General features: G+C 39.0%; 1 protein-coding gene across 1 annotated transcript; it reads left to right on the top strand.

Annotated features, from left to right (window-relative positions):
• Positions 1-8,258: 8,258 nt before the first annotated feature.
• On the top strand, positions 8,259-24,097 carry LOC148646983 (ribonuclease inhibitor-like). Its single transcript, XM_088609478.1, is given in 3 exon segments — positions 8,259-8,797; positions 11,959-12,126; positions 23,785-24,097. Coding segments are annotated over 3 exon segments (519 nt in total). The 5' UTR covers positions 8,259-8,624; the 3' UTR covers positions 23,963-24,097.
• The last annotated feature ends 1,683 nt before the right edge of the window (positions 24,098-25,780 follow it).

Raw genomic sequence — 25,780 nt, 5'->3', positions numbered from 1 at the left:
TATACTGTAGGTACAGAATGAGGATGAGGAATTTGAAGTTGACTCGAAACCTGATAGGTAACCAGTGCAAGGACTTGAAAACAGGTGTAATGCATCCCTGATAGGATTCTCGCTGTCATATTCTGAACATATTGAAGATTGCTCATTGTGGATTTAATTTCCCCAGTGAACAGGATGTGCATTTATTAATTCTAGGAAAAAAAAGCCTTTCTTAATTTCTCTAGTTCTTAGTTTCTCTAGTTCCCTTTAAAATAAACTATTATCCCACAATGCAGAGTATTAAATGGCCAGTATTTACACATGATATTTGTGATTTAAAGAAATTAACACAAGCAGCTTTTGGGGATTTAAGTGTTGGCTGAGTTATTGCAGGATAAAAGACTAGAGATGTTGGTAAGAAGAAGATAATTTTGGGAAAGCTAAGGAATACACTGATAACAAGAACACTTCCTAATGGGGTTAGGCATACTTTTGATGAAGATGATGAAGTTAACAGACTATATGTTTACATAGATACTGAAATGAGGATTGTATTTTAGATTTTGTGCAGTTACTAGTATTGAACTTTGTGTTGGATGCACATGAATTGAAGGAATGGGCAAACATAGCTGATGCGGATCCACAGAGCCAGCATATTAAGATGTTTATAATTAGAGGTAATTTGTTTAAATAACTAGGTATGGATACTGATGTGCAAGAGAGGTGGAAAGGCCAGCACTATAAAATATTTTATTCTCAGTGAGATGCTGCCATTTCATAGTGGGTTTCTAACACTGTGTATAGTCCATCTATTTCTAATCTCTTTATCCAGTACTGAGGATTTGGAGCCTATCCCAGTAAGCAACGGACACAAGGCAGAATACACCCTGGACATAGCGCCAGTCCATCACAGGACAGACAGACACAAACACACACACACCAGGGCCAGTTTTCCCATAAACCAATTAACTTACCAGTATGTTTTGGAGTGCGAGAGGGAGTCATATCACACATACGGAGAAAAACCATGTAACCCAGAGAGAACATGCAAACCCCACACACACAGGATGGCAGGAATTGAATCTAGGACCCCAGTGCTCCAAGATAGCAATGCTAACCACTTTGCCACCATTATAAATGGATGGATATCTTAGTTATCTTTCTAGTTCACAGGTTTGCATGCATAATTTAATTTTGAAAGGCGCTGAGACATCAGGTACTACTGTTGTATTTATGAAAAAGAAACAAAACAAAAAACATGCTAACAACTGTGCCATCCTACTCCTTAGTTAATACATTTTATTATTCATAAACAGTTAACATTGTTAGCAAAATATTTTGAATTATATTTAACCCTATTTTTTCTTTAGTTTTGTATTTAACTTATTATATGATAGTCAGACTTAATGTATATTTGAACAATGAAAATATATTTTTACAAGATTTTACATTAAGCACTTAAAATTAATATGGTTAATAATAGTAAACTGTAACATGCTGTAACAAGATCGGTTAAACTGCTAAGAAAATCCTTTCAGAGAAAATGTTTCAGGTGTGAAGAACAAACCTGTTCCCACACACCCTGCCCCCACTACCATTAGAATATACACAAACATTTTAGCGTTTCATTCTGAGCAGAAGACCCTCACACCTGAAGAGTGCTGGCTGTGACGAATTAAACCGGTTTTACAGGTTTCAATCACAGATTGGGAATCAGTAAAGTAACACACAGCGCCACTGGATTTGATAATACTGTACCTAACCAAAATCCGCAATATGGAAACAGAACCTGTGTAATTGTTGATAGATGATGTACTCGTAACATTTTTTCAAGACGAACTACAACATTTAAAAAATGACTTGTATGTACTTGATATCTCTAATCAATCCACGGGTTCCAGCACAAAACGAAACTAAAACGCATACCGTTTCGCGCTTCTTATTAGTTGCTCAAAAGTAATTTGACCGTATGAAATGCATAATATAAACCTAGAAACATATACGTGAGCAGTACTTAAGCACTGTAGTATCGGTGTTAAGACATACCTCTCAAATACTGTAAATCAAGTTAAAAATATCTCAAGACCGATTCTGGTCGTAATGAAACCATGTTTCGTGTATGTTTTCTTTTTCATCTTGAATTAACTCATTTCTAAATACCTTTTTCACTGTTAACATCTTGTAGCAACTTTGCGACAAAATATACACTCTGACAGTTCATCCTGCTACCAACATTAAATAAAACAAATCTTAAGATTTCTATATTTATGTCTTTATTTAGTGGTTTCATTCGAAGCTTACAATGTTTAGGGAGAAATGGAATACTGGTGCGTATTTTTTTCTTTAAAGTACCGAGACCAGCCATATACTGTATGTTTATGTTAAGATTTCCCTTCAGTGGTAAAATTAGATATGAATATTCAATACTTAAACGGGCACAGTTAAGACATTAAATATACATATACATATTGTATACAGTACAGTTTGCATACGGTAATATGTTTATGTTACGCGATTAAAAAATAAATAAATAAAAAACTGAAAGGTCCAGCACCAGCTGGATTCGAACACACAACCTGCCAGTTGGTAGTCACGCAACTAGACCAGTAGGCTACAAGACAGCTCGCATAAGCAGGCAGGCGAAACAGCCCTCCCGCAGTACACGGATATAATCATACCGTTATTAAATTCTTGAGATACGCGATTCCATATTATATTCCCTTTAAATCAAATTCTAAAAGTATGCTTGTTGACTCCGGTATCACGTTAGTTAAAGACTTCGAAGCTTACAATGTTTAGGGAGAAATGGAATACTGGTGTGTATTTTTTTCTTTTCATGATAGGTGTCGCATTTTAAATCATTTTCGTAGTTAGAAATTATGAAACGCCCTGTTAAAAGCAAGGAAGTTTTTATGCCCGTTGAAGTAAAACAAAATGCCTGACAAAGTATGGCCTGGACAGATTCCAAGTGCTTGTACAAATGTGCTAAAGAAATTATACTTTGAGTATACAGCTTGTCCAAAGTCATCCATTATTAATACTATTAGTAATATCTTCAGTAAAGGCTTTGATGCATAAATATTTCTGATAAAGGTAGGTTGTGTACTTTTGTCCAACTGAGCAATCTTGCTTTCATAAAATATACCAACATTTGAATGACTGATGATTAACATGCTGTAATACACAGTTCAAAATTAAAGGCTCGAATGCTGTACATGAGAGGTTAAGCTCCCCCTGGCGGTTTTACAAGGCGACGCCGGATAGCTAGTCACGTGACCCACGTGATACCGCGTGATACCCCGGTGGGCGTGTCGCGGTATGCCGTGAAATACCTCACCCATTTTGAATGGCTGCATCTGTACCTCACATTTACTTCACACATTGTACATCAAGATAAGATGATGAGTCAAACTGTCCCTGTGAGGGGACGTCTCGTTAGGTGCTCAATGGAGTAGACATGTTCATCCTCTGCTCTAGCACACTTTTCATTTTTTATTATTTGAACAATTCTTGTATTATTATTGACTCTACTGTATTTAACAGAATGTCTGAACCTAAAGGTAGAACCTCAGAAGCTCCAGCAGAAGGAGTCTCCCAAACTGCAGATTCCGTTTTCTTTGGATGATATAGCTGCAGCTACAATGGCAGCTGTATTTTGGAAATGGAAAACCTTTACATTGCCTTTTTAATGCTGACATTCAAACTCTATTGTGGCTGTGAGTCACAAACCTAAATCCACTCAGTTGTCTGTAAACTTGCAGGGCCAGCATCTTCTCGTCCTGCAACACACAGCCAAAGACACAGTTTATTGTTGTCATGGACAAACTGCTCCTGTAGTTTTAGCTCTAGTTTTTGTATAACTGAGAAGAGCAAATTTGTACTCTTCTTTTCCAAACAAAAAAAAAAGACAAAGATCTTTTAGACTGCAGTTCTTATCTCCTCTCTGTTGTGATGGTAAGGTATTGACCAAAGTACTGGTGTGAAAGTTGAGGTTGAGGTTGAGGTCCACTCAGTTATTTTGCCATACCAAACAGGATTCCTTAAGGTCTTTATTTTAATCTGAGGCTTTTGTGTCCAAGTCCATGTCCATGGGATGATGTCCAGGTTATTCATAATCTGATTCAGAGAAAGCACTTGACCAGGTGGAGTGACATTATTCATTTGTTTAATCTGAGACTCTGGAGAATTTGAGTTTGGTCCAGACTTTATCTCTTGTATTAGAGTGCTTTATAGCTCTCTCAATGCCTTGGTCTGAACTAATCATTTATCCTGCAATTACGTTTATCTGTTCAATGGCACAAGACAGGGTTGCCTTGTTGGCCCTATTTTTAGGTTTGTAGAGTTGGTGAGAGATTGAAGGGTTGGTTAAGAGCAAGATCTAGCTAGAATTCCTGTAGTAAAATTGTGGAAATAAATAATAATAATAAAAAATAACAAACAATTTTGTTTGAAGAGGTCTGCTGTTTTCACAATGAGACATGTGAGTCTATGAGTCAAAGTCTCTTTTTGTTTCCCTTTTCCTTTCACTGTAGCTCCACGTGTGTCTCTGTTTCCCCCTTTTGAGTCCTAAAATTGTATCATCATTCTCATTTCACCCGTGGACTCTAAGATGGGTATAGACATGACGTGTATTATTTCCTAGTTGGGTGCTGTAGTCAAGCTGCTGTGCTCCTTTTTGTCTGCAGGATGGGGAGCTGTAAACTAACAGAGAGATGTTGTGAGGATCTGGTCTCTGTTCTACAGTCAACACTCCAATCTAAGAGAGCTGGATCTGAGTGTCAATAAACTGGGGGATTCAGCAGTAAAACTGTTCTTTGTGGCTCTGATGCATCCCAACTGTAAATTAACAATTAACAACTAAGGTAAGTTAAGACTGGTAATTTCTTTTTTTATTGTTTCTATAGTGGTGTTAAGACACACAATATTCCCCTTTTCACACACTGCACGTCAAAAAAGGAAACAAAAATACAAAACAAAAAATGAAGGGAGGCATATAGAAAGTCAAGAAACTAGTAGATCATTTTTCTTGTCTGTGGCATCTTTGTTACTGTCCCACTATCAAGAGACTCAAAATGTAGTCCTTCACATTTTGACCATCTTTTTTTAAAAACACATTGCTGATTTCTAATTCTGTGGGTAAATTTCATTCATAGTCTTGACCGTACCACATTTGAACACTAGGTCTAACTTTAGGTAGTAGGTTTAACACTAGGTCTAACACTAGGTCTGGCTATAACCACTTTCTACTAATTTGCGTCATGGATGCTAAATACTATTATAGTTATTAGAATAGTATTAATAAATATAATAAGTATTATTATATAAATATTTAATAATTATTATATAATAATTATTAATAAAGACATTTCTGCCTCTGAAGGCAGTTTATGCATTGTTTGTTCCTGAATAAAAAGTTTTCAGTTTTGATATAATGAGGAATTCTATTTTTATTTTCTCAAGAAATTCCTTCCACAACTTATTTTCATACCACAGCCATTCAGAATACGCATTAAAACTTATTGCAGCAATAACCTAGTGCTGAGTAATTCTATGTGATCCAATGGCTACAGACGATAAATATTGTAGGTGCCACTTGTGGTACTGTACATTAGATAATGTAAAATGTGAAAATATTCATTTTTAAACCCACTTTAAAGGGAATATTAATATGAAAACATGTAATTAAAGGGAAATCTGAGTAAAATAAAAATAAGTGTCTGAACATTATGAACAATATTAATTTATTGATATGTCTATATTTATATACTATAACTGAAAGTGGTAGTGTATTCCACTTTCTTAGTAAACATCGGCATCCAATTCTTTAACTCATTTAGTTGTGGTTATTTTGGAAATGCTTTCACATGTTCATTTTGACTACATTTTGCTGTTGTTATTGTTGTACTAGAAAATGAAATGTTCATAGTTTGAAATGTACAGGGATAAAATGTTTGCCTACCACTTAGCAGGTCACATGCTTACTTTCTGGACAATTAATTAAGTTTAATTTTTAACAATGACAAATTTTTCTCTAATTATAAAATATATGTATACTATTTTGATATTTATTATATTATTATATTATATATTATATTATTTTATATATCACAATATGTTATATAATATAAAAATATAATATTAAATAATATTAACATAATATGAATAAATTAATGACATGAATGAGTAAGCAAACATGCATACTGTCAATAGTGGGAGTAAAAAACAGATATATTGGTTTACAACAACCCTTAAGCTAAAATTGCAATTGAAGTTTGTCTATATATTGTGTACAGTGTATTTTCTTTTAAAAACTAATAATTACATTTGCTATGTATAATATATTTGTATAATAAAAATCTAGAATAATTAAGAATAAAAAGAGAATAAACAACAAAAAGTAACACCTATGTTTGATAATGTGTGATCTCTCTCCTTCTTTCCTCTTTTGTGGACGACAAACTCTGCAGAGTGAGAAATGTGAAAAGTGGAGGAGGAGTATGACAAACTAGAGTATAAGTTATTATTTACCTGACCATCATGTTCTAAAGTATGAATATACATTTACAGATTTATACAGTTTAAACTTGAAGAGCAGGATTAGGTACAAATGGTTAGAAAAAAAACTGTGTAACTGGTGGTAAATGAATGATTACCTGAGCAAAGTAGTGTCAAAATGAGCAAGGAAGGTTGTCGAGTTAAATACTTTCCCTGAAGTAATATCCATAGATATCCAGCCACTCTTGCAGACTGCCTTCATCTATATTCAATTATTTTAATATATATATATATTATTTACACATATTAATATGTCCCCTAGCCACTAGTAGCCACTAGTTCACTGTGCCCGCTAGGGTATTGGAACAGACAGATAGCACACAGGCATTGCTTATATCTTAGGAACTTCAATTCGTACAAAATCCACTGGGCAACTTCCTGACATCTGAGTCACATATCTCATTATGTGCTTTTCTTCTTTATTTTCTTACAGCAAATCATTTTGGGATTTTTATTTTGAGATAAAGATGCATATAAAATAAATATTTATTAGTGGTGAATTAAAGCAAATTAAAATGAATTAAAAACGTCTCATACTGGCACTTGGGACTAGACTGGGGATTCAGTCTTATTTTATTTTTCAACTGACATAAAAAAATGAAGTAGGAAGAAACATAACAAAGTGAGGAGGGAGGCGAGAGAAATTCAGACTTCAGGCACAGCAACCATAAAGACTAAAGGGATTTTTTTTTCTAAGATCAGGAAAAGAATGAAGTGTTAACTTTTTCAAGTTCCTTAATCACGAAACCATCACTTACAATATTTTATCCAGACACAAACACTCACAACAGGGCAAATTGACTCAGAAACAATGTACCTCCCAACATGGAGGATCATGTTTGCTCCCTTGAGTTGTTATTAGGATATATATCATGAACATTTTTGAAAAAAGTTAAAAGTTAGAAGTTTGGTAAAATTTAGGTTCTCATTAGTTTAGCGTGTGTTCATCATAATTTAATGAACTTCTCATTATATTGTTGATACATCAGCCCTGGGAGAACTTCTTCAAACAGCATCTTTGTTCTACCGGGAGCTCCAAATTCCTCCCACAGTCCAAAAAGATATACTGGTGGCTTCTAGGTAAATTTGCCCTGGTGTGAGTGTGTGTCTGTATCTGCCCTGTGATGGACTGGTGTCCTATCAGGAGTGTACTGTACCTCACCTTGTGCCCATTGCTTGCTGGATAAGGCTCTGGCTCTCCCATGACCCTGTACTGAATAAAGTGGTTAGAAAATGGAAGGGTGGGTGTATGCAAATACAGTGTGGAAGACATTCTCTTCACATGTTGTTTAACATATGAAAATTTTTAAATATTCCCGCTGTCTGTGCGTGAAAAGATAGTTTTTACATTTTGATATGCAGATTTATTAACTGCTTTTAGTAAGTCAACTTAATACAACTTACAGTGGTGATTGTGAACAAAATGTAATTCAATTTCCTGGTACTTTTTCCATGTTCGAAAGTATTCTTTAATGCAGAAAAGTGCTCATTCTAAGATTTTTTAAATATGTCATTTAAAAGACAAGATGACAGATTAAATGTTCTTTGAATTGACTATTTACAATGGATACAATAAGAAACTGATTACTTCTTCATTTTAAAAAAAATATTGACACAGCTATGAATTACTATAACATATTAGTTTCATTTATATTTATTCAATTTAAATGCTATTTATTAAACTTATGTATTAACTTTTATTGCTTTATTAAATAATGTACAGTTCTCCCTACCATTTTATTCACGGGACTTACATCACCCTTATCAAAATCACCTTATACCTTGAAGAGGCACTATATTGATTTAAAATCTGGAAAAGTACTGATAGAGATCTATCTGGATATATTACTTGTATACAACAGGTCGCCTGCACACAGGGATGACTTACATTCTGCTTTTGCTACATAAAGTCCTGAAATAGACAGTTTAACACTTACTGACAATTTCTTCTTATCTTACTTCTTTCTTCTTTATCCCAACATTTTAAACAGATATTATCATCCTCATCCTTGGACATTCAAAGACAGGTGCATACATGATGTTGTATATTATTGCTTAGTTGTGTGTGCTTCTGTCGTTTTGTCTACAGGATGGTGAAATGTGGACTGACAAAGCGATGCTGTGAAGATCTGGTCTCTGCTCTTCAGTCTCAATACTCCACTCTGAAAGAGCTGGATCTGAGTGAGAACAACCTAGGGGATTAAGGGATGAAACTGTTGTCTGCAGCTCTGAGGGATTCTAAATGTAAATTAGAAACATTAAGGTAAGTGAACTGGTGATTTCTATTTTATTGTTTTTTGTAGTTATGGTGAGACACACAACATTCTCTTTTTAACATGCATCATAAAAGAAGAGAGAGAGTAGAGTTTACTGTCATATGCACAAGTGCAATTAAATGCTTTGCATGTACTGTATGCTCCTATACAAAGACGTCAAGGAAACACCAAAAACAAGAACACAGAACAGGGGCAGCAACAACAACAAGTTAAATAACATACAACTTAGAGAAAAAAACATCAGTGTGAGCCAGTGAAAGGGGCAGAGTTCAGTAAACTGACAGTTTGAGGGAAGAAGCTGTCTCTGAGTCTAGACGTTTGTGCCTTTATGCTCCTATAGTGCTGGCCAGAGGGAAGGGAGGAGAAAAGTGAGGATCCAGGATGACTGGTGTCCTTAACGATACTTCCAGCCTTCCTGAGACAGCGAATAGTAAAAATGTCTGATATAGAGGGGAGCTGTACTCCAGTGATGGACTGGGCTGACCTGACGACCCCCTGTAATACCTTCCGGTCAGAAAATGAGCTGCTGCCAAACCACTCTGTAATACCACATGTGAGCACACTCTCAATAGCGCACCTGTAACATGTGGTAAGGACAGTTGAAGACAGTCCAAATGTTTTCAATTGTCTGAGGAAGTAAAGGTGCTGCAGTGCCTTCTTTGTAGCTCCAGTTACATATTTGGACCATGTTAGGTAGTTAGCGATGAATGTACCCAGGAACTTGAAGCTGCTAACCATCTCAACAGCCACCCTATTGATGTGAACGGGGTGTGGTCCCCACCATGCTTTCTAAAATCAATGGCCAGCTCTTTGGTTTTATTAACATTGAGCGAGAGATTATTGTCAAGGCTCCACTCCACCAGGTTCCTGAACTCATCCCTGTAGGATGTCTCATCATTAGCATAGATTCGGCCAATGATGGTGTGTCATCAGCATATTTGTAGATGGAGTTGGATCTGTCTGGACACACAATAGTGGGTAAACAAGGAGAACAGCAGAGGGCTAAGCACACAACCCTGAGGGGCACCTATATTGATGGTCAGCGTGGAAGAAAGTTTCCCATCTGCCCTCACAGTCTGTGGTTTGCCAGTCAGAAAATCCATAATCCCCCCGCACAGAGAGGTGTTGACGCCCAGGTCATAAAGCTTCCTCACTAGTCTGGAAGGAACTGTTGTGTTAAATGCGGAGCTGTAATCAATGAAAACCTGTATTTTATATACAGCTGAAAGAATGTGAGTTAAGATTTTGCTACCTTGGCTTAAAAGTATTATGCATTTTATTTGAGGGTCTATCTCTTTCACTGTTGCACAAAATTGTCAAAATGATGAAATCGGGATCAATAACACTAGTGTGCAACTAATTTGCTGTGAATTTTTAAGTCCAGAATTTGTCAGAGCTCTTCTCTCAGTCTCTTGTTACTGTTTGTTCTCTGAGCTTTGAAGTTCCTTTGTTTTGACCTTGGTTTTAAATGTGTACCCTCTGCTTTTATCTTGTTAAGTTAAGAGATAGATAAGATCACTTTATTACCCATACCCATTTCTTGCATTAGGAATTTGTCTTTTTGCATAACCCCACTTGCTCTCCATGAGACACACAGGCGGGGAGAGAGAAGCTTGGGGTCAGAGCATAGGGTCAACCATTTACAGTTATACAGCACCCCTGGAGCAGTTGGGGTTAAGGCCTTCCTCAGGGGCCCAACGGAGTAGGATTCCTCTACCAGTCACAGAATTTGAACCAGCAACCTTCCAACCACAGGCGCAGATCCTTAGCCACAGAGCCACTGCTCTGCCCACCCCATGCCTTGCTGGCTGGACAGGAGGTGTTATGGACCTAAAAGCAAGGACAATAAAGTCCAGTGGAAGGTGGCTGCCTCACAGCAGTATCAACTCCACTTTGCAGCCACTGATTCAGAGCAGAATTCAGGACAGGGCCAAGTTGGTCAGCCTACACTGGACAGACAGGGTGCATGCTGCCAAGGCAGTCAACCAGAAAGGGCACCTGATACTGGGTTGTTTGGACCACACAATCTTCAGGGGGCTGTTCCAGAGACCAGGCTAGTGCATGCTCTCAGTGTGGATTGAGGAGGTGCACCAGGGACCAGGCCCACCGATGATCGGGACTGGTGTGGTGTAGAGACCAGGCCTTCCTGTTACACATAGCAGACCGAGTCAGTTCTAAAACATACAGCAATAGACAGGGTTCCCAGTCCAGGCAAGTCAGGGAATCATCACGTGAGGACTCTGGACAGAAGAGATGGTAGACAACCAAGGAGAAGCTGATCATAAGACGTATCTTTACCTTCATCTAATTCTCACCAAGTTCTAACAGTAACAGAGTGGAAATGTTTCAAAAATAGAGTAGGGCTAATAGCTTGTGATTATGGAATAATAAACTATTAAATTATGTGCTTAAATGTATAGTAATGACCTGATAACACATTGAAAGTGTGTTTTATTTATGTTATTCTCATATTCTCTAGTATTAGTATCATCTAATACTATCACTTATAGTATCACTAGTACTGTATCTAGTATTCTCATAATTCTCTAGTACTTCCATTGCCTCTCCTACAGTTCACAATTCACCCTCTCCTATTCACGCTGAGCTCCAGCACCTTGCAGATTGAGCACTGGTGAAGGTCTCTGCTTCCTTCTTTCCCTTTTGTCCTTTTTCCCCTTGCACACATCCACGGGGTAATACTGACAGGGTCTGGGTACCTGTGTTGTGACAGTGTAATAAACAGTGTCTCTGTGATCGGTGCTCATAAATGTGCTGCTCAGCCAGGATTTTTACCTGAGCTACACAGACTTTCTCCTCTCTGTCTCTCAGTTAAGTCTCTCAATCACCTCTGCCTCCTGGGCTCCTGGCTCCAGCACTGTGCAGCAGTGACTCACATTGTCAAGACAGTAATAGAACTGTTCAGTGGCTGCAGTGACAGGTATCAGTGTCCTGTTACTGTGAACATGAATAAAATTAAAAAGGACATATGGGAATAATTTAGTTCTGAGAAAGGTAATGATGTTACCTGTTATATGATGTTATATTTTGTTATATTTTACCATTAAGTTTGGTTTTGTAGTGAACATTTAAAATGAAAGATGCAGATGAGCTGTGCAGATGTTCAGCTGTGCTATCTTTTTGTCTGCAGGATGGGAAGCTGTGGACTAACAGAGAAATGTTGTGAAGGTCTGGCCTCTGCTGTTCGGTCACCTCACAACAGAGAGCTGAGCCTGAGTGAAAATAAGCTGGGGGATTCAGGAGTAAAACTGTTGTCTGCAGCTCTGAGGGATCCCGACTGTAAATTAACAGCACTGTGGTAAATGAACACTGTGGGATTTCTGTTGTGTTAAAAGAACATTATCTTTTTCTTCCTTCATGCATAGTTCAGTCCATGTCTCTTCATTAATTACCCTCTTCTCTTGAGTCTATTAGAACTGAGGATTCAACACTTGGAATTCAACGCAACAAGAAAAATAATGTCTAATCAATCAACTTTCAGGTGTCCCCAGAGTCCTGCAGTAGAACTAGGATTAGGTACCAAACCTAATTGTTGTGGGTGTGGGGAATTTTATCTCAGTTGCAGGTGGGGCAAATTTACTGTTCTGCGGGAGTAGGTGGTTAGATATTTAGGATATAACCCCATATCCTAGGATTTTTTTAGGATATCTAACCTAAATATCTAACCGTTGTAGGCATCCTCTCACAAGGCACCAGTAAATGTAGGGGTTTTATGCTTAACTGGGACAATTATTAATTGTAGCAGTAAGTCACAAAATGATTTTTCTGATGGCTATTAGAATCAACCTTGCGGGATAACTCAAACAACGCACACACACGGATACTAATACACGAGAATACATTTATTAATACAATAAATGTGCATATAAACATAACAGATCTTATCGTGAGGGTTAGCAGAGTACAAAAGGTATATATTCAGACACTAAGAGTTACAAACCAAGAGGGACATACAGATGCAGCCATTCAAAGTGCGCGGTACAGACACGTACCGGAGGTAATTGGCTACGGCCAGGGGCACTCGTCGGTTGGTCGATCGTAGAAAGATTTAAATGTCTTTACTGTGCCCGTTTTAGTATTGAATATTTATATGGAATTTTACCACTGAAGGGAAATCTTAGTAGCTGAGCATAAAAAGAATAGGAACATACTGTAACGCATGTGAAGGCCATAAACAATATTAATTTTGGAACATAAACATACAGTATATGGCTGGTCTTGGTACTTTAAAGAAAACATACACACCAGTATTCCATTTCTCCCTAAACATTTTAAGCATCGAAGTCTTTAACTAATGTGATACCGGAGTCAACAAGCATACTTTTAGAATTTGATTAAAAGGGAATATAATATGGAATCGCGTATCTAAAGAAATTAATAACTATATAATTATATTCATGTACCGCAACACAAGAATTGTACATGCTATACGATGTTTGTTGATAATGTTTTGTAGGGCTTTTTCAACACTCCTCATGTGACCTCGCCAGTGGTGCTGTGGGTTAGGTTCCCGACTACCATCTCACATGCTGGGTGTTCGAATCCCCTTGGAGTCATGACTTTTTTTTTTAACAAACATTTCTCTAAAAAAATAAAACGTTTCCCTGGCTCAGAGATTAAATAAAACTTCACTCGCACCAAACAAATTTATATTTCTAGATATCACAACATGATCGAATTTAAGTCATTTTAATAACAATGAATAGTCACCTATGCGTTACAATATAAACATTTATATTGATTTAAATCGCGTTTAAATCGCCTTTATTTAAAACCCATAAATAAAGCTGATACTGTTTATACTTTTAATTATTTAAAACTGTATTACAGCAGCACAATGCATAATGCAACGTAAATCGCTATCTTTGTCTTCTGCGTAATAATGTTCACCTCTCTGTCCAGCAAATTAACAATAGTAATAATAATGAACTTTATTGTATATGGCGCCTTTAAAGGTGGCTCCTCAAAGCGCTTTACAGGATAAAAACAATAACAACAATACTGTCAGGCTGGGCAAACGATTTTTTTTTTAAAGAAATACAAAATGAGATATAATGATGTGTTCCGGCTTAGACATTAACGAAGAGCATAACACGTGGGCGGCGTAGCGGTCGGCTCTGGCTTTCCCATCTACTGTATACCGATACACTGCAAGTACAACCCCCCTCTCTGCGGGAGTGCTGGCTGTGACGAATTAAACCGGTTTCACAGGTATTTTCAAAGTTGAAGGGGGCGAGATTTCCAGCGAAAGACACCTCCCCCCCTCCAAAACCAAGTAAGTACAGTACTTACTAGTTAAGAAAGCTAGGCTCCTCAATGAAATCGCTTTAACATGCTAATGCGTTGGTGTAACAGTCCGGGCGTGGCAAGCTTCTAATGTCTCCCGACTACGGCGAAAGGAACCCTTCTTTCATTGGAAGACAATGAACATACTCTAGCCCTAAACGAATCAATAGCAAACATGGTTTACATAAAAGACATTTTTCCAAGAAAGTTTAGCCTTTGTCACTAATGAAACCACTAAATAAAGACATAAATATAGAAATCTTAAGATTTTTAAAATACATGACTTTGCTAAAATTTATTTAAAAATAAAAATGATTACAAACGCCAGCGGAGAGAGAAAACAGGGGAGGGATGCATAAGGGGCGGGGCTATAGAAATGAGGTCTATTTGGGAATGTGGAGTTACATGTTCTGGCTGTCTGTGAATTATCGTTGTTGAGTATGGAGTGTTGAGGTACTTATTTTGTGTAATGCTTTATGTTGAAAATTGAGGTGGATTTTGTTTATGATAAAGAGGATAAACTGGGATGGGAGGAGGGTTTGGTTTTGCATAAGGGGCGGGATTATGATAATTGGAGGAATTTGAGAGAGTTTGCGGGCTATTTTTGGTTTGTATTACGAATAATTCATACAAGATATTGAGATTTGTTGATAATTGGAGGACGGTTTTGCTTTAATGGTTTGATATATTTGATTTTGTATTGTGGTTGTTATCTATGTTTTTGGTTGGTATTATGTTTATATGGTTGTTTTTGTTGGTTGGTCGTTATTATGTTTATTGTGTCATTTTTTTTTCAAAGTAAAGTTTTTTTACTTTGTCTTCTAAGTATATTAATAAACTTTCAGCATAGCTTTCTCCCCGTTTAGATTTTTTTTTCTTGGGATTTTGGGAACAAACATGGAAAGATTAGATTAGTAATCGTTTTTATTTTTTAAATACATTTTAGAAAAGTGTAATCTATACTAAAAAGCTGTATTTATTTAATACCACTCGATACTTATATTAATGGAGTTTAGTTGATACTGTTTAAACTTTTAATTATTTTAAATTGTATTACAGCATTGTACACATGCTTAAAAGAGGAGAAAACGCAAGCCTTCTTCAGGTGTGAGGGTCTTCTGCTCAGAATGAAACGCTAAAATATAATGTAGGCTCTGAATGGGTTCAATTATGATTTGGGCTTGATTAAGGTCCAAAATCCTGCTTGAATCCTTCTAAACTAAAAATTAAACACGAGAAGGGGTTCTGGTGAAATTTCTCTTTTTTTAATTTCTCTTTTTTCTTGGAAAAATATCTTACCCGCTGCAATCTGGGCACAGAAGGATTAAAAGAAGCCAGACAGGCAGGGGGAAGAGTGAGTTCTAAATAAAGAGGTATCCAGGTAACACTGAAGGTAACAGCCGCAGACATGGCCTACTTAGCCCGCCAGGGCTACCCTACTCTCCCAGAGGAGGCCCTTCTACAGTACCTTGAAACACCCCTTCTACAGTACCTTGCCCCAGTCCGTGAGGACTGTATCGTGGCGTTGGACTGGTTGCAGCAGGTGGGTGTTTGCCTTGACTTGGGCAGGCGAGAGTTGGTGGGGCAGGGGGAACGAATCAGTTTCGCGGTGGGCGGGGCGGGAGGTGTCCAGGGTGTGTGGGATGACCGGAGCGGGAAGTGGAGGTGGCAGCGGCGTGCGTCGCCTGGGCCTGCCGGAGCCGCAGGTGTCGGGGCGAGCATGCCAGAGCTGACTCCCAGTACGGTGAGATAAGCTTGCCCCTACCCGGTCTGTAAGGCACTCTGTGCACTGTGGGAGGCCTTGGAGGTGAGGGACGGGGTGCTGCGCCGGGGGTGGCAGGTGGCCTCCAGCGGCGAGGTCACTGCTTGGCAGCCTCCGGCTGGCCATGCACCGCTTGGAGAACTGCCCCACAGAGCAACCGCAACACCACAAACTGCCACCTGACTTCACCGCTGGAGAGTACCCCCCACCCCCGGCGCAGCACCACATCCCTCACGCCCAAGTCAAGGCAACCACCCACCTGCTGCAACCAGTCCAACCCCAGGATACAGTCCTCATGGACTGGGGCAAGGTAGAAGGGGTGTTTCACCCTCGCAGCCCCAAAGTGCACGGTGAGCGCCCTGGGGGTCCAGCTGCCTCGGTGCCGGCAGGACACCAGGCCGCAGCAGGGTGATGGTTGAACCGGTGTCGAGGAGGGCCTAGCAGGGCCTGTCCTCGGTGAGGCAGGGAAGGAATAAGCCAACTCTTCCCACCGGGTGAAGCGCTCCTTGCTTAGAATAGGAATATTATGGAAAATAATTAAAAGTTTAAACAGTATCAACTAAACTCCATTAATATAAGTATCGAGTGGTATTAAATAAATACAGCTTTTTAGTATAGATTACACTTTTCTAAAATGTATTTAAAAAATAAAAACGATTACTAATCTAATCTTTCCACGTTTGATCCCAAAATTCCAAGAAAAAAAAATCTAAACGGGGAGAAAGCTATGCTGAAAGTTTATTAATATACTTAGAAGACAAAGTAAAAAACTTTACTTTGAAAAAAAAATGACACAATAAACATAATAACCATAATAACGACCAACCAACAAAAACAATCATATAAACATAATACCAACCAAAAACATAGATAACAACCACAATACAAAATCAAATATATCAAACCATTAAAGCAAAACCGTCCTCCAATTATCAACAAATCTCAATATCTTGTACGAATTATTCGTAATACAAACCAAAAATAGCCCGCAAACTCTCTCAAATTCCTCCAATTATCATAATCCCACCCCTTATGCAAAACCAAACCCTCCTCCCATCCCAGTTTATAATTATAATAATAATAATTGCTTACACTTATATAGCGCTTTTCTGGACAATCCACTCAAAGCGCTTTACAGGTAATGGGGACTCCCCTCCACCACCACCAATGTGCAGCATCCACCTGGATGATGCGACGGCAGCCATAGTGCGCCAGAACGCTCACCACACATCAGCTATCAGTGGGGAGGAGAGCAGAGTAATGTAGCCAATTCAAAGATGGGGGTTATTAGGAGGCCATGATTGGTAAGGGCCAATGGGGAAATTTGGCTAGGACGCTGGGGTTACACCCCTACTCTTTTTGAGAAACGCCCTGGGATTTTTAATGACCACAGAGAGTCAGGACCTCGGTTTTACGTCTCATCCGAAGGACGGCGCCTGTTTACAGTATAGTGTCCCCGTCACTATACTGGGGCATTAGGACCCACATGGACCGCAGGGTGAGCGCCCCCTGCTTTATCCTCTTTATCATAAACAAAATCCACCTCAATTTTCAACATGAAGCATTACACAAAATAAATACCTCAACACTCCATACTCAACAACGATAATTCACAAACAGCCAGAACATGTAACTCCACATTCCCAAATAGACCTCATTTCCATAGCCCCGCCCCTTATGCAAAACCAACATCCCTCCCCTGTTCTCTCTCTCCGCTGGCGTTTGTAATCGTTTTTATTTTTAAATAAATTTTAGCAAAGTCATGTATTTTAAAAATCTTAAGATTTCTATATTTATGTCTTTATTTAGTGGTTTCATTAGTGACAAAGGCTAAACTTTCTTGGAAAAATGTCTTTTATGTAAACCATGTTTGCTATTAATTCATTTAGGGCTAGAATATGTTCATTGTCTTCCAATGAAAGAAGGGTTCCTTTTGCTGTAGTCGGGTTGATATTAGAAGCTTGCCACGCCCGGACTGTTACACCAATGCATTAGCATGTTAAAGCGATTTCATTGAGAAGCCTAGCTTTCTTAACTAGTAAGTACTGTACTTACTTGGTTTTGGAGGGGGGGAGGTGTCTTTCGCTGGAAATCTCGCCCCCTTCAACTTTGAAAATACCTGTGAAACCGGTTTAATTCGTCACAGCCAGCACTCCCGCAGAGAGGGGGGTTGTACTTGCAGTGTATCGGTATACAGTAGATGGGAAAGCCAGAGCCGACCGCTACGCCGCCCACGTGTTATGCTCTTCGTTAATGTCTAAGCCGGAACACATCATTATATCTCATTTTGTATTTCTTTAAAAAAAAATCGTTTGCCCAGCCTGACAGTATTGTTGTTATTGTTTTTATCCTGTAAAGCGCTTTGAGGAGCCACCTTTAAAGGCGCCATATACAATAAAGTTCATTATTATTACTATTGTTAATTTGGTGGACAGAGAGGTGAACATTATTACGCAGAAGACAAAGATAGCGATTTACGTTGCATTGTGCATTGTGCTCCTGTAATACAGTTTTAAATAATTAAAAGTATAAACAGTATCAGTTTTATTTATGGGTTTTAAATAAAGGCAATTTAAATGCGATTTAAATCAATATAAATGTTTATATTGTAACGCATAGGTGACTATTCATTGTTATTAAAATGACTTAAATTCAATCATGTTGTGATATTTAGAAATATAAATTTGTTTGGTGCGAGTGAAGTTTTATTAAATCTCTGAGCCAGGGAAACATTTTATTTTTTCAAAGAAATGTTTGTTAAAAAAAAAGTCATGACTCCAGCAGGATTCAAACACCCAGCGTGTGAGATGGTAGTCAGGAACCTAACCCACAGCGCCACCAGCGAGGTCACATGAGGAGTGTTGAAAAAGCCCTACAAAACATTATCAACAGACATCGTACAGCGTGTACAATTCTTGTGCTGCGGTACATGAATATAATTATATCGTTATTAATTTCTTTAGATACGCGATTCCATATTATATTCCCTTTTAATCAAATTCTAAAAGTGTGCTTGTTGACTCCGGTATCACGTTAGTTAAAGACTTCGATGCTTAAAATGTTTAGGGAGAAATGGAATACTGGTGTGTATGTTTTCTTTAAAGTACCGAGACCAGCCATATACTGTATGTTTATGTTCCAAAATTAATATCGTTTATGGCCTTCACACGCATTACAGTATGCTCCTGTAGCTGCAATGCTTATTAATAAGACAGAATTAAGTGTTGCTGTGTTTTCCCAAATGAGGCCCCATCTCTCTCTTCATCTCTGTGGCTGCACCAGGGCTATTCATGCAGGCTGATTTAAAGATGTTTTCTTTTGATAATGGACAGCTCCCAAATGGGGATGCACTTAGCTAAGCCTGGCTATCATGATCAATGGTCATCCATTGGCGCCTATCTGTCTAGGGAGTGCCAGATGGACATCTGGACTGCATTCCTAGGTGTTAGGAGTAAGTGACTCATATCTCACCTTGATCAACCAATCAGGGACTGGTATGGCCGAGTAACCCACGTGGGACTCTGATGCCCATGAAACTTTCAGCCAATGAAAGAGCTGAAGTTCCTCCAGGTAAAAACAGGCAACACAGAGGGCCTGTGAGACTATTTGAGACTGTTTCAAGGAGAAATTCTAAGGAGAATCTCTAAGGAGAATTCCAGGGCAGGACGGCCCAGGAGCAGAAAGGCTCCCAAGGGCAGGACATTCTCGCAGCACGCCTCCTGACCATCCTGAGACTCAGCCCGGACAACCAGGGAACGGCCAGTGTGTCCAAGTGCCAGAACTTTCCTTTGTTCTAAGAGTCTAGAGCGGAGGTTGCCAGAGAGTAACCAGAGGATCCACCAGCACCAGCACCAGCACAAGCACCAGCAGCAAGCCTCGTGAACAGGTTGGAACTGTGGACAGCTGAATCACTATTCAGAACTAGCTCTTCATCAGGAACGAACCGGTCCTCTTCCTGACCTGCTGGGACCCACAGTCATCTTTTCTCCTGTGCACAAACTTTGCTAGTTAAAGCCAACACTAACTAGCCGGTCAGTGAGCATCAGCAGAGCACCGTCGCAAGCAGCACAGCACAGCCTGGCACAGAGCCAGAGAGCCCGCAGGAGATCTGAATCCCCAGAGATTGGATGAGTATTCAACTTCAATGCATTACAGCTCGAGAATTCAATTGTTATCCCAACCAGTTGATATCAATTTATTTCCTAAGAGTTATGTACTTGTTTTGAGTATCTAATGTAGAAGTTGTAACCAAGTTCAATTACGAAACAGTCTAATGAATGATATACTGAATACTTCATAACTGACTGAATATATACCTTTTGTATTCTGATAACCCTCTCGAAAAGATCTGTTAGGTTTATATGCATATTCTATGTATTAATAAATGTATCCTCGTGTATTAGTACCTGTGTGTGTGTGTTGTTTGAGTTATGTCGCATGGTTGGATTCTAAAGCTTGCGGAAATTCCAGATACTATTATTTTACTTGCGGTACTATAGGAGAATTTACGGTAACTTGCGGTAGACTGCGTAAAGCGCACCGCAAAATAATGTGGTATCGCCCGCTTGTTTTGAATGGCTGCATCTGTACGTTCAGTATATCATTCATTGAGACCGTTTCGTAAATGAACTTGGATTACAACTTCTACACTTGATACTCAAAAGCAGGTACATCACTCATAGGAATTAAATTGATATCAACTGGTGTTGAGGTAACAATTGAATTCTCGAGCTGTAATGGAGAACGTTGAATACTCATACAATCTGTGTGGATTCAGATCTCCCGCGGACAAAGAAGCAGTGGCAGGCTTGTTGCTCTCTGGCTCGGTGCCAGGCAGTGCTGTTGCGGCTTGCGACGTGGTGGGAGAGATTTCTGCTACGATGCGCTGCTGATGCTCTCTGAATACCAGCTAGTTAGTGTTGGCTGAAACTAGCAAAGCTCGTGCACAGGAGAAAAGTGACTGCGGGTCCCAGCAAGTCAGGAAGAAGACCGGTTCATTCCTGATGAAGCACTAGTTCTGAATACTGATTCAGCTGTCCACAGTTCCGACCGTAGTTCACTTGTTGATCAGGTGAGCTTGTTGGGCTCATGAGGGCTAACCTCTGGTGGATCCTTTGGTTACGAGCTGGCAACCTCCGTTCTCAACTCTTAGAACAAAGGAATGTCCTGCTACTCGGACCCACTGGCCATTACGTGGTGGTCCGAGCTGAGTCGGAGGATGTTCTGGAGGAGCTCTGAGTCTGAGAATGTCCAGGAGGCGCCCTGAGGGACTCTGCACTGCATGTTTTACCTCCGGTCATTCATTGGTTGAAAGTCTCATGGGCATCAGAGATCCACGTGGGTTTAACCTGCCCTACCAGTTCCTGATTGGCTGATGATGAGTAACTATGCACTCTGACCTTAGAGTTGTAAACAACTTTGAATAAGACTTTCCCTTGGAATCCCAGACTTTAAGGTGCCAGAGATGACCATTTGTCAGGGTGGTTGATGTGTCTCAGCTTTGGGAGTTGTTCCTTATCAGGACACTCTATAAGCTAGAAAAACATCTTAATTGTGAACCAAATGGAATAGCCTTTCTGTATCAAGCACTACTTGAGATAAGGGAGAGAGAGACTGGCAAGGGAACAGCAAACTGAATTCCTGTACTTAATTAAGCCTTGCTGCTACACCGTGCTAATATAATGTTAAAGCTCCATGAAGATGGTCCCTCTACAAACAGCACAAACAATGAAACCCACCACATTCATTGGTGTTGTTTTGTGCCGTAGAAAGTAGCATCCGAGCTGCTTTCATTCCTAAGATACAGCTTCTTACTGTATTTTATAGGGATTCACGTGACTGTCTACAAGGAATTTTACTGTTAGTAACACACTCCGGATAGTTTTTCCACCTACAGTATCTGGACCTAGTCCGGATGTTCTTAATTACTGAATATGAAGATGTTCTTATGAAGATAACAATACCTGCGATTTGCTTTCTCAAATGTCCTGTCTGGGGGAGTGATGGGTAATGATGTTTTGCATTTGAATAATAGCATTTCTTGTGCGTTTGTTTGAATAGTAAAAATAAATCTGTCTCCAATACCTTAATGTAACCACATTACATTTGTTCTTTTTAAAATAATTTAAGCCTTAAAAAGAAACATTGGGGAAAAAACAGATTATTAAAAAAAACTAGTATGTCATACAATGTAATACATTGTAGCTGTGTTAGTATTTTTTTTATAAATGAAAATAGTAATCTAGGGAGTTTCTCATCATAACCTTTTCAAATAAATGTGCTGTTCAAAAGATGCTTAAAATTTTAACCTCTTTGAGCTATATATTTAAAAAGGTTAAAATAAACAAATTGCTGTGTTAAAAGACCAGTGTTGTACTAACATTTTTTGCAATGCTAGTACATAAATATGAAAAATTATGTGTTTTGTTAGTGGCACTGTAGTAATAAGTTGACTTAAGTTGTTCTAACAAATCTGCAAAATAACACTGGAAATGCTTCAATCACAAATACAGAAATCAGTTATATTTGAAAATATTTTTTTGCCTAATTTTGAGGAGAATACCTGAAATGGAACATTTTTACAATTATACATCGACCCATCTATCCATTGTTTTAACTCTGCATTTAATACAAGGTCACAGGGGAGCCAGAGGCTGTCCCAGCAATGGGAGCAAGACAAAGTACACCCTGGATGGGACGCCAGGGCATCACCGGACACACACAGACACAAACACACATAACAAACTTTCCCAGAAGCCAATTAACCTACTAGTATGTGTTGGACTGTGGGAGGAAACTGCAGCACCCGGAGAAAACCCATGCAAACTCCATAAAGATAGCATCCCAGGAATTAAACCCAAGGTCATCTCAGTGAAGTTGATCCTTCATCAATTGTTTTTGCTAGAGTTTTTGCTAAAGTTTCTAGTAGATAGTCACGTGATTCCCTCAAAAATATAAGGTTCTATACCAGGAATGAATGGAGCTTGGACATTATTTCCAATGGGATTAATGGAGCACTAACGAATGAGATCTAACAAATAACAGATCTAAATAGCACAAATCTTTATGCTGGGAGGGAGCACAAAGAGGGCATCTTCATGGAGCTTCCCAATCTACAAAACAGAGTACCTAATCACTCTCTCTAAGACACTCACTTGTTAAAATCACTTAAAAAATAAATCAAACACAGTCAGAATCTTCTGGTAAATATGCATATGTACTCTGGGCAGCAGTTCATTCCGGGAAATCTGGTCCAGACCAACATCTCTATGTTGTCTCAATCTCACACTCTCCTTCCTTAATTCTGCAGCTTTTCTCAAATAACAGGCCGACATCTTGGCTCAAGACAGCTGTTCTGGGTCTGGGTTTTGAGCCATGTTGCTGCTTCCTGTAGTTACCTGTCCCTATGTTCACTAATCACATTCATTAAGAAGATTATGCAAGAGTTATAAGGAATGGTTTGTTCATAGTTAAATCTTAGTTACTGTGTGAATAAGTTTGAATATTTGTTTTCCTTTGTGTTACAAGAGGCATGGTGGCGCAATGGTTAGAATCGCAGCCTCACAGCACAGGGCCTCTGGATTCAATTACAGACCTGGGACGCTGTCTGTGTGGAGTTTGCATACTGGTCAGACGACTGTGTTCTGAAACAACTGGCTGCATGTTACCATGTGCGTTTGTGTCTGTGTGCCCTGCAATGGAATGGCATCCTGCCCAGGGTGTATCCTGTCCTTGTGCTTGTTGCTTGCTGGAATAGGCTCCAGCTCTCCTGCAACCCTGATTTGGATAAAGACAGGTCTTTGGTTCCATTCGGTTAGTTTAAGTGACCTGAAGCTTGATCTTGGGAAAGAAAGCTGTGAATGGGTTCTGCAGATGTTCAGCTATGCTTTTTTCATTTTTTCTCTGCAGGATGCTGAGCTGTGGACTAACAAAGAAATGTTGTAAGGATGTGGCCTCTGTTATTCAGTCACGACACTCCAGTCTGCGAAAGCTGGATCTCAGTTACAATGACCTGGGGGATTCAGGAATGAAACTGTTGACTGCAGCTCTGAAGGATCCCAACTGTAAATTAGAAACACTGGAGTAACATTCTCGTCCTCCTCCTTTTTGGCTCACTCCAGTCCATTCAGCTACTGTCTCTTCTTTAATTTACCCTCTTCTCTAGAGTCACTCAGTGAAGTGGAACTGATGGAACAGATGACACTTAGAATTCAACTCAATAAAAACAATAATGTCTAATTAACTTTGAGGTGTCCTGAAGCAGGATTGGGATTAGGTAGGGGGACATCCTTATACTGTATCTTGTGGGACAAATTTACACTCCTGATGCAGTAGGTTGTTAGATATTAAGGACTCCAAGGTGATATAGGGCTTTTTTCTTTCAAATCCATGTTGATTAAGTCCTGAGAAAATATTTTCAATTTGGAAAGGGTGCACTGATAACATACAACTAGGAACCAACTTCCACAATGTAGAGTACAAATTGAGGAAACTAATTAATTATACAAATTATACTGTTACTGTTACATAAACCACTCCACATTTCAGCACAGTGTGAGGCAGTGCTGGTGATTGCTTGGCAGATCAGTGGTTTAGGTGTGTACCATGGAGAGGAGCTCTTGAAGAAAACTGAGTGAGTTTTAAAAGGTGGGAGTTTATCCAAAGTACTAATCAAAACAGTTTAAATTACTGAGTATGTCAACTGTCGTAGATGACCAGTCTTGTTAAAGGGGAAAACTAAGTACAACATGAGTACAATTGTACAAGTACAATCAGAATGGTTCACAGATTTCAGGTTTCTAAACAAATTTTGCATTTACATCTCACTTAGGAAAGAGGAATACAGACATCAAATAATACTGTACAGCTTTGTGATGAGTAATTTGTAGGTCAATGTCATGAATATTGCAAATTTTAGACGCATTCTGGACAGAAGCACAAACAGGATCAAGGGTGTGAACATAGACATGGATGGGAAAATTCACAGATTGAGTGAGATCAAAGCAATCCAGGGTTGACAAAAAATGTGAAGCAAACTAACAGCTTAAGGAGTCAACATGAAAGTTAAAATCACCAAGCATTAACACTGGACAGGTTATAGTGCTTAGTGTTGTCAGCAGTACAGATAAAAAGACTTAGGAGGACGATAAACAAGTAGAATCAACAATGACTTGGGGCCACAGAATTTAAAGGCAAGGTATTCAAAGGAGGTGACAAAGCAAATAGAGAGCTCCTTGATAATTATACTGTATCTTGCCTGTAAACTAGAGGCCAAACTGTCACAGTGACCAACAGCATAGAGCGTGGTTAGTCTACATGAGTAAAACCTGTTACCAGGTCTCAGTCATGCACAGAATGTCAACGCATCCATCAATGATGAAATCATGTAGCATTTGTTTGTTGAATGTTGAAATCATGTAGCGGGTGTTTATGAGTGCGAACGTAATGTTGAATCAATTTACCAGCGAAAGAGGATTCCTCAGGCGATGGAGAAGCCACATGTTTGGTGTTTATTCCTGGTTGTAGGAGCAGCTTGCTTCTTCTGTGGTTATGCCAGTTCGATCAGATGCTTGGAATGCAGTCAGGTGCTAAAGACACAAAAAACAGTTTAAATTATTTTTAAGTTACATAGAATTCACTATTTCAGTTGTACGTAGGTTTATGTTAAAAAAACACTTCCCTGTTTGCCAAATGCCAACACTGACTGATGTGTGGAAAATGTGACCGTTAAAACAAACTGTTAAACAGAGAATAGCTGTCTCCATCCAGTTTCCATCCCACCCCTTCACAAACCTTATATGTAACGGAAGCCGGTCCAGGCTCCCGTGAAGCGTAGTTTAGGACCCTTTGCAGATGGTATAATCTGGAAGTAGGTGGAGAAGGACCACAAGGAAAACATGATTAG

The sequence above is a fragment of the Lepisosteus platostomus genome, chromosome 16 (genome assembly GCF_059453375.1).
Source record: "Lepisosteus platostomus isolate fLepPlt1 chromosome 16, fLepPlt1.hap1, whole genome shotgun sequence".
Classification (NCBI taxonomy): Eukaryota; Metazoa; Chordata; class Actinopteri; order Semionotiformes; family Lepisosteidae; genus Lepisosteus; species Lepisosteus platostomus.
This window is presented reverse-complemented; position numbering and strand designations above follow the sequence as displayed.